General features: G+C 38.2%; 1 protein-coding gene across 4 annotated transcripts in view; it reads right to left on the bottom strand.

Moving 5' to 3' along the window:
- Positions 1-3,842: 3,842 nt before the first annotated feature.
- Positions 3,843-10,395, bottom strand: part of ADGRG6 (adhesion G protein-coupled receptor G6) — a 110,709-nt gene continuing 104,156 nt past the window's right edge. For 2 of the 4 annotated variants that reach the window (XM_030946666.1, XM_030946667.1), the window contains one exon: positions 3,843-6,606. In XM_030946666.1, coding sequence (XP_030802526.1) covers positions 6,431-6,606 — 176 coding nt within the window. In that variant the 3' untranslated portion in view covers positions 3,843-6,430. The other 2 variants (XM_030946668.1, XM_030946669.1) reach the window with 2 other exon arrangements.

Raw genomic sequence — 10,395 nt, 5'->3', positions numbered from 1 at the left:
AGTATCTCAGCCTCTGTAAAGCTTTACAAATGCTATTTTTCCATGCTTGCTCTCCTTTTTGGAGCATCCTCACTGTCCTTACAGTTGATTGTGGTTCTGTGACCCAGGCAGATCCTGGTCATAATCCCCAGACTACCCTGTACCTTGGTTAATTCTAGAAAATTATTGTATCTGAGCAATGAGATGTTTGCAGCTAGACTGAGAGGTATAGTGGCATGTCTGCATTCCTGGGAAGTGAGCATTAGTTGTAGGGAGGACAGAGAAATTTTTGGGGAGCTCATGCTGGTTCCTGCCTTGTTTAGAGCTGTGCTCTTGTAATGGCACCAAAAGATGATGCACCAGGAATGCAGCCATGCTGTGACTCTGAACCTGTGCTACACCACAAGTCTTTGGAGAAATGATGGTGTAATGACATCTGTCACACTACTCTGCTCTGCTGTGTACACCAAGTCCTGACCCTTTGTGGGACTCCTTTCGCACTGCTCCTTCTTCCCACAGCCACAGCAGCCATGCTCCAAAAAAAGAAAGTGAGGTTAGAGCAGGTCCTGTCCTTCCCTGCCTTCCCTGCTCCATCTCCCCCAGGCAACTTCTCTCCCCTTAGCTTGGTGCTGGTACAGTGTGCATTCAGAGGGACATGCCAGTGAGAGCCCAGGGACAAGCCAGAATTGCAGATGAGACATTTTAATCTCGACAGAGTGCCATTTTCCAATGGAACAGCTTTTTGGTCAGTCCTGTCCTATGACAGAATGGCCTTGGGGCAGCTGGACAGCTGGGTTGGTAGCCCAGCAGTTCTGCACCTTTCTTGAGCTGACTGGCTAATATGTACCGTGTGAACAGAGGATCCAGCTGACAGCAGATCTGTTCCTATGTCCTTGATGGAAAAAGTGGTAGGGAGGTATGGATCTGTGTGCCACTGTCAACAAAGAGCTGCTGGAGTTTTTTCCTCCCTGCGCAATTATGTATACAGTGAATTTCTGAGTCACAGGCTGACATTCCAGCAGATCAAATTGTTTGCCCAATAGTGGAATAAGTAGAAGTGTACAAGCCTGAAATGGTGAGCTGATTCTGTTTGCTCAGCTGACAGAAGTGTAGCAATTGCTAATTCCATTGCATCCCCACAAAGCAAAAGAGGAGATGTAACAACCAGCGAGAGAGAATTACAGAGAGACTCTGCATTGCTCTTTCCACTAAATATGCCCAAATGCAGGCAGACGACTCTCTCCCCTCACTTCCCTGAATGCAGAGTGTTTGCTTTATCTGGTGATGTAACTGATTGCTAAATAATAGACAAACCTGGTATGAACTCTCCTACTTATTTCTGCGCGGGTGCACATATGGAGGAATCTTTCTGCATTTTTCACTGGATTTTAACAGATTTATAACTAGAAATATGTCAGTGCCCTCTGCTGGAAAAGCAGGAGCCAGACAAGAAGAAAACTAGAGCAGAATCTTGTAAATGCATAATATTATTGCATTTACTGCACTTGGCGCTGGAGACACATGAAATGCAGCTGGACAGGGATAGTGGGAGTCTTCTGACCACTAGACAGAGCAGGATCCACTCCCCTACAATGGCTGCCTTTTCCCCTCACTTTGGAGGGCTCCCAGACTGGGAAAAACCTGGCAGTGGAAGAAAACATCAGACCAGAGTTAGCAGCATTTGCTCTTTCATACACTTCAAGTATGGAATACAGTTCGAATTTTTGAGAACTCTTTTCTATCTAAAGACATGGTTTTTAAGAACTCCTACTAGAATAGTTGGGATAAAAAGTGCCCAGTTCAGACTATCTGTTACAAGCTAAAGAATCAAACTGGCATATATTTTGTAAGGTAGATCACTCAACACACCTTGAGAGAACTTTGTCACTCAGAGGGCTGTGGTTAAGCACAGATGGTTGTGGTTAAGCAATCCATATGGACAGCACCACAATGTGCACTCATCATGAGTACTAAAACTGTTCTCTAGTGAGAACAACAGCAGCATTGGCTTTGAGCGAGCAGATGAATCTGGGGAAGGGTTATCCTTCCAGAAAACGTTTCCATGAGATTTATTTAGCCATTTCTGGTGTAGTGCTTATCAGTCTGATTTCTCATCCTGAGAAGAATTAGCTTCTTTGTGAACTACAGAAATATTATTTTAGTTAAGTCTTCAAGCATGGAAATGCTGGAATTGTTGCCTTGAAGAACCATGAAAGATTTTCAACTTAAAGCTGTAGAATCAAAAACAGTAGTTTACATTGACAAATGCACCAATAGCCATGGTGGTGTGTCCTACCTACTCCAATGGCCTTGTCCCCATTGTTGGCCAGGGCGGCACAACCTGGGCAAGGGCCAAAAAATCATGTGAAAAGTATAAGATGCAACGCAGGCCTTGGCAACTACCTTTTCCCTTCTTTCAGTTTCAGTTTCCCTTTCTCTTCTTTTTTCCCCCTCCTCCTTTCTCTAGCACTACAGTAAACAGCTGTCCTGAAGATGGAAGTGTCACCATAGTTCCAGGAGTTCTGACAAATAAATGGACCGAGCAACCAAAGACCAGCTAAGTGGAAGGTGAAGGGGAAAGCCTCCTTGGCACATCAGTAGCTGGAGTGCTGGGCATGAAAGCATGAAAGGTCTGCTCCACAGACTGGTTTGCATGATTGACTTCCCTGGCATTAACTTCCAAACCCTTTGCCTAAGTTGTTGACCCCTATGTGGGTTTACATCTTTATATACAGCAAATGCATAAAAAGTTTTTATAATGACTCCATGAATGACACATTGCTGCCCTGCAACTCTGTAGCTGTCCCTGAAGTTACATAGATGTGTCTGATTATAGCTCAGCCTTTCAAAAGTCATAAAATGAAGTGGCATTTTATGTAACTCAATGGGTTACAGTAGGAAGCTGTTAACAGTAGAGGATTAAAATAAAATTGTTCTTGGTATTTAAAAAGTGTTGAAATGAGGAGAAAAATAAATCCACCCCCAAATGCTGCAAATCACTCCTTACAAGTTTGGCATCTGCCAAGATTCTACGTGGGAAAAAAAACCTGGGCTCCTTCCCTTAGAGGGTCCTCCCACACTCTTTGAGGCATAAAGCCCAAGGGTAGTGTTCACTGTCCACAGACACACACAAACAGACTGTTCACAGGTGCACCCAGCAGCCTCATTATGAAATGCCACTTTTCCCACAGGGTTTTTTTAATGCTTTCTAAAAGATACCACTTATATCAATCCTTGTATTCTGTGCAGTTTCTGTGATGAGACTTAAATGCAGGGGAGGAGATCTGACACATTTCAGCATATTTCCATCTTCTTTAGAGGTAAGCAAGTAAAGGTAGGCCATTAGTGTGTGACATTTATTGTTTATTGTTTATACAGGAATGTGTATTTATCAAGTGATTGGCTGAATCAAATTTTTCAGCGGTGATCAAAGTATTATAAGTTGAATGAAAATATTGATTGTGAGGGACTACATCCAGCTGGAGAGAAACAAATAGAAAGGAATAACTCCTGAGTTTTAAATTATTCATTTGTATTACTTTAAAATATCATCTCAGCATATTGTCAGTTGCCATGATTTTCTTTTAATTTCTATGACATGACTGCCACCATAAATAAATGAGATTGCATAACTTCCAGGTCATTCACTGAATGTGGCATTGAATAAATTACAAAAGGGAAAGGCATATTCTGCAAAATGTGTTCCCTTGATGAGATGGAGTTGGTCTTGCACATTTATTTCCAACATTTTGGCTAGGCATGTACCTGTCTCAAGTACTTAAAAAAACACAAGATTATTTTCCAGAGTTCCACTGTGTAATTTTTGCCATTAAACACTAAAAAGGAAAAATAAAAGTCAACCATTCACTATTAAAAGACTTTAATTATTTGGAACACTAACATAAAAAATGTTTACTTGAAAACGTTTCTTTCCATTTTAGTCCATCTTCAAACCTGTTACACTATATTTCACTGACTAGTATCACAAATTACACTGACAAGTTTCCTCAAAGTGGCAAAAGATAGAGCTACAGTAAACTGTTTCACAAGTTATTTAGAAAAAAACATATAAGAAATTATTCTTTCCCTCTTCTTCTCTGATGAAGCAGAAACTTAACATTAAAGTAACAAGAACAGTCATTATAGTGCTAAGTATATTTGACATATTTAACCTCACAAATAAATAAATATGTACAAGGGAGGTTACAGCATGTCAACTACAAAACAGAAAGCTTTACATTGTAGAATTGAGAGCATTCAAGAGCAGCTAAGTGACACAGACAGTTTAAGATTACTACATGGTAGTAAAAAAAGAGAAAAAAAATCTTAATTCAGCAAAAATACAGGTAGATGTACATTAAACTGATAGGTTACAGCTCAGCTTCATTCAGGATACTGTGGGTTTTTTTATTTATACATTTTTCATCTGTTATGTTTTATTGATTCCTTACTTTTTTTCAGAAATGTTTGGTTTTCCTTCTCTTCACTTTTGAACATCTTAATCAGGTAGAAATCTCACAGTAAGCTGCTATGTGAACACTATTACCTACAGTAGTTAAGCAAGTGGAAAGATAAAATATAAGTTCAGTAAATGCTTATACATAATCTCTCTGTAAATTATTTCAATTATTAAAGATATCTGACAACACTCCTCCCTGTTATTAATTACAGTTTGAGTGAATGGGGCTGACTTCCATTCATACACCACAAATGTATTTGCAGTTATGAGACTGAGGTTTTGCTCAGGTCTGTGTAGTGACAGCAGTATTCCTGGGTGGGATCCATCAGGACATCCTCCTCCCACCAGGTGTTTGCAGCCAGAGGAAATGTGCCGTTTGTGCGGTCACAGCATTAAATGATCTCTGCACACAAAAGCACGTGCAAAGAGCAGAGAAAGCACAAACCCACATCTCTCATCACTGAGCATCCACCTGCTTGGCAACCAAAAAATCTCAGCACAACTTTATGCTCTCTGAATTCAAATAATTAAATACGTGGCTAAAAATATTTTGGTTAAAAAAAGGAGTAATTTTAAAAATAAAAAACCTCCATTAGGAGACATTCTCCTCTGAATGCCGTATTTGAAAAAACTTTTTATGTTTCAGCACATGCCTTCAGAAACATGTGCAGCTACAATTTTTATAAAGCTTGTCATGGGCTGAAACATGGTTCATGAGAAGAGATGCCCTTTTGGCACTCAAGATCACTTGCTAATATGTCACACATTTATAGAGAGTAAAACAAGTAAGCATTTTATGCTCTTGTCTGTTCTCTGCACACATCCCTCCACACCCCTCAGTGTCATTATGGACGCAGTATAGCAATGTGAAATTCCTTAATATTGCCTGAACATTTCAACTCTGCGCATCCAACAACGTCAATCATGTCATCCAACAGGGCAACAAAGGGATATTGATAATGTTATGTGCCCAGAAAAATGTTATTTATTTTTGGCAAACATGTTCCAAGTTATCCTAATGTTGCAATGCCATCTGATGGAGGTGTCTATACATAAAGTATATGCGAAGTACAGAGATTGACACTCAAGGGCTTACAGAGAATTCATCTTGCATTTAAATATTTAGACTTAAATTTTAGCACCGTCCATAGTTTTTAGATTGTCTCTGGTATACGCGGTCATATTTCCTGTGTGTATTGTTATAAAAAATATGTGTAGAGAGAGTTCTAGGTATATATTTATATAACTATATATAGTTGAATGCCTTTTTGTTATCTTGTTTTGTGAAAAAAGAACACTAAACACAGACTTGAGATGGAAGACACTGAATTTCATGCATACCAATCAATAAATGCTGAAACACAGCTCTGTGTAAACTGTTTTTCTAAGTATATGGATACAAATTTGCCTGCATTTACCGCATATGCTGTTTTGGTGAGTAAGGTTTGCATGATCAGGTATATTTAGGCCAAAATATTTTATAATAACCCTTTAAGTGGTGGTAGAGTTTTATTCACTTATGAATAAAGAACACTAGACATTCAAGAAGCAAGAATCTAACAAGTGCCATAGGGAAAATCCATATTTTTCAAAATAAAAAGGCCATCATAAAACTGCTCAATAAAAGCTTGCCTGTACTGCATGACATGTCTGTTGTTCTCTCCAGGAGTCAAGACTTGCTTCTGTTTGGGTTATATTATTTTAAGTTAGGCTTGTGGTTCTTCAGTCTTACAAGATTATAATTAGCTGTCCAGGCATCATGCTGGCTGGCACACATTTAAAAACAGCTCAATACCATGGTAAAAAACTGTCGTTTTCCACAACAGTAAAAAGTTAAAAAAATCTGTCCTTAAGTGGAAGCTGTTTGTAGAACACGATAAACTGGGAAAAAAATAACTGAACAGATCAAATTTTATGACATTCAGTATTCTCAGTTCCAGGCAGACATTTTGTATTCCTTTGATTTAAAAAACCAGTAAATCAGAAACCCAGTTAGAACTTTGTGCTGCGACTAAATGTGTCGGACATGATATTTTTATAGAAGCTGTCGGAGTGAGGATTGCAGTATCCTTTGACTTTGTCAATGACCTGATGGACAGGGATGATTGATGTCTGTTCTCCATCCTCCTGGGCAAATTTTGAAGATGGCTTGTCAAGAAAAACATTCTCTAAGAGGAGGAAAAAGCAACAAGATGTAGTTAGGGCCTCTTAAGCAAATTCACAGTTTAAAAGATGTGTCACTCCCACATTGATATGCCTTCAATTGCCACTACTGCTGAACTAAATTACTGCCCTAAAATAAGTTTTTGGCTTGAGATTGCTTCTTCTAAATTCTTTTGAGAAGTCTGGTTTTTTGGGCAGAACTTTCAGGTATCTCTTGAAATTATCCCTCTATTATTTTGCCTAAAGTGTTACTGACTCCTATGACCTTTTAACATATTAATTTACTGCTGATGCTCTGAATCTTACAAACTAAAAATATTTTGATAGCACTGGATCTCCAAAAATAGTATCTCCACATAATAAAGTACTGTAGAATGACTGTGAACAGATTTAATTATTTTAACAGTGGACGCTTTGAGCTATGCACAGAAATAATATAATCTGTGCTGAATGTAGCAGAGGATGTCTTTCCTCCTAAAGCAGATAACCAGAGCCAAAACTTTGTGATTGCCTAGCCTCACCTTGCTTTTTCCATAATGTGCAGGCTGAAAACTGAAAGGAGGCCTCCCTTCAGAGTCCATGTGCTAGAGGTCAAGGGTGAAGCTGAAGAAGTAAAGAAGCAAGGCAATTCCCAGCCAGACTGGGAAAGTCTGCTTCAGCAGCTCACATTCCTGCTGTTCAGAGAACGGTCAGCAGGTAGAGCTAATGTAGCGAGAAATGAGAAGGAGAGAGCTTGTCTCATTTTCTCAAGCATGCTGTCCTAACCGAGCTCTCTTTCTTATCTCTTCCACTGCAGTGAAGCTGGAATAAATTCCCTGAACCTGGGCAAGATCTGTATCACTGCAAGCCAGCAGTAAGGTGGAGCACCCTGGGAAGAAATGTTTTCTACAAGAGATATTTTTGATGGCTGTTTAAAAAACCTTGGTGAAGTCATCTCCTAAAATTCCTTGTTAAAGCATCATTTAAGAATTAAGCATACTACTTGAACCATGATTTCATAAAAAGCTTTTCTTAGAAACAAACCAACTAGAAATAAAAAGAAAAGTAACCCATCCCTGGAAAAGTCATGATACCAAGCCATAAAAGAGCACAAAGTGTTGCGAAGGAGATATGGATTGCAGACAGAGAAATCAAAACAGTTTCACTAATTGAAACAGAAACAGGCATGTTCAGGCTTATCAGGATAATTTTCAAAGAACGCAAGAATGTTCATGAATCGCAGTGAGTAACTCCATGTCCAATGGCAAATTTCTGAGTACCAAGAGCCTTTCAAATATATGCATTTACTAATCAATGGCTTCACATCTAAGTATAGGGTCAAAATCATGTATCCCTGAAGTAATTGTGAGTAAGTAATTTTTGGTGCTAATTGATATAAAAATCTCAATGTCTAGAAGACTAATCCAGTAATGGCCACAGACCAAATATAAATATTAAATTTTCTGTAATAACTTTGATAAATACTAAAGAATCTTCTGGAACCCAATCAGATTGCTTTTGCTTTTTAATGTATGCTTCATGTATGGGTCATTTCAGGATAATATCCTTTCCCCATACTACAGCTCACAGGCATTAATTTCAGGACATTAATGTCTGTTTTCCAAAATGGTATCCTCTAAATGCTGTATGCCCCATGCAGAGTGCAGACACCCAGAGTTTGAAGCATGCTTGTCCTTTGATTCAGCATCAGTGGTGCAAGATGTAATAGAAATAAGCAGCGTTTCTGATTAGCAAAATCCTCTGCGTCAATGAGGACATCATGCAAGAAGCATCCCTCCACCGTATTCCAACCATGCATTCAACAAAAGCAATTCTCACTTTACCTGTAATGCTCCACCACTGATGAGGAAAGGCCCTTAGAAGACATTATCTACACCACAAACACATGAATGCTTGTGTCAATTCCAGGGAGCACATTATTACCATATGTATCAACAAGACTTGCCAAGACATGTAGCTATGGCATTCTTTGCCTGCAGTTTAGCTAAGTTGGCAAACTGAGAAGTTCAGCTGTATTAGAAATCAGAATCTGAATATTATTTTTTATTACTTTTATTATTTTTACACATGAGAAGATATGTCAGTATCTAAAAACCTAGTGTTATCAAAAATTCCCATAGAGTATCACAATAAGATGTGTATTTTGGAGAACAAAGTGAAACATATTAAAATTCCAAAAAATAAAAAGAAAACTTGTATTCTCTTAATGTCCAAAAAATCTTCATATTCAAAACTTTGATTGCATTAAGAATTGCAATCCTTTTTAGGAATGATTTATGCATGGGATTAAGCTAATAATTTTTGAAGAATATATATGAGCAAGTTTATTTTAACTTTACTACTTCTTATCTGCTACAGTTTCTTTGTTTTACGTCAAGAACACCTTGCAAAAACTCCAGCACTAAGTCTTCTTAATTGATAGCCTGATATTAAAGATGCTGTTTGTGGAAGCCTGCTGACAGAAGTGTTCCTGCAGGGAAGAGATGAATGAACAGGGCAGCTGGGTGCACTGCACACCGAACCTGACCTGGCAGCAGGGACAGGCAGCCCAGGGAGGCAGGCACCAGCCCTGTGCTCCCAGTGCAGTTGTGAACAGCAGTCCTGAGAGCAAGCTCAGGTGCTATCAGTCATCAGGAATGTCTAAGATACTTCTCATTTTTACTGTATTCAAAGCAGATGTACTTCCTGTATGTTCTCAATAAACAATAAAGTTTTAAACCCTTATAATGCCTGATGCACAATCTCTCATGCTAATGGATGCACTGAATCTTGGTCAGTGAGAAAACAACAGTGTAATTAATTTTTAAAAAAGGAGTGTTTGTGCCTAACTGAAGCAGGTAATGATCATCAATTAAAATAATAGAAGGTATTTCCTGGAAACTATGCCAAGCATCAAGAAAGGTGAGTGTCCCATCACAAATGAGACATTGGGGGCTTAACAAAAATAATTAATACTTAAGAAATAACATAACTTTCCTTCTAGTGAAATCATCTACTTCATATCTAAACGTTTTTTTCTGATAAATATTTTAAAACAAGTAAACACACCTTTGAGTTAAATATGTGCGCAGATTTTATTTCCACTATATTTATAAAAGAGTATTGTATAATAATGCTATGTGACTTTACACAGGACAAAAACATGCAGTCACAAAAACAGAGTAACAAAAAAAATCTGTACTATATAAGTGAATTTCTGAAATATTATCTCAGACACAACCAAACCTGCAAATCATTCCAGCTGCTCTCTTTCTTTGTTCCCTTAAAGTCTTAAAATCAGCACATTTTCATGGTATGAGTGGAATACAGATGATGTCTTTTATTACATATACCATTGATATCTAAATAAATAAGCAGTAGATATGGCTATTTGTAGAAGGGCAAGACAATGCATACTCTGGGAACACAGTATCCATTTCTGAGTAGGCTCCATTTGTCGTTTTACCCATAAATGTTTTACAATTAGATGAAAGGAGTTTAACCAAGACAATCAGCTGTGGACTTGGACTCTGAAGACTTGATTCCTATTTCCAGCTGTACTGCCAGCTTTCATGTTACCTTGGGTGAAGAACGTCATCTCTCTGCTTTGGCTACCCTGTGTTCACAATAGGATAATAAGCAAAATTTGCTTTCATCAAGCCTATTTCATTTAGTATGGGAACATACGGAGATCAGATCTATATATTGCATGTATTGCACGTTGGGTAATGGTTCTTATTAAACAATAATATATATTTAAAAAATACTCTCACTATATGAATTGATGATATTTTCTCTCTTTAACCTTGGGGTAG

This window comes from Camarhynchus parvulus, chromosome 3 (assembly GCF_901933205.1).
Source record: "Camarhynchus parvulus chromosome 3, STF_HiC, whole genome shotgun sequence".
NCBI lineage: Eukaryota > Metazoa > Chordata > Aves > Passeriformes > Thraupidae > Camarhynchus > Camarhynchus parvulus.
This window is presented reverse-complemented; position numbering and strand designations above follow the sequence as displayed.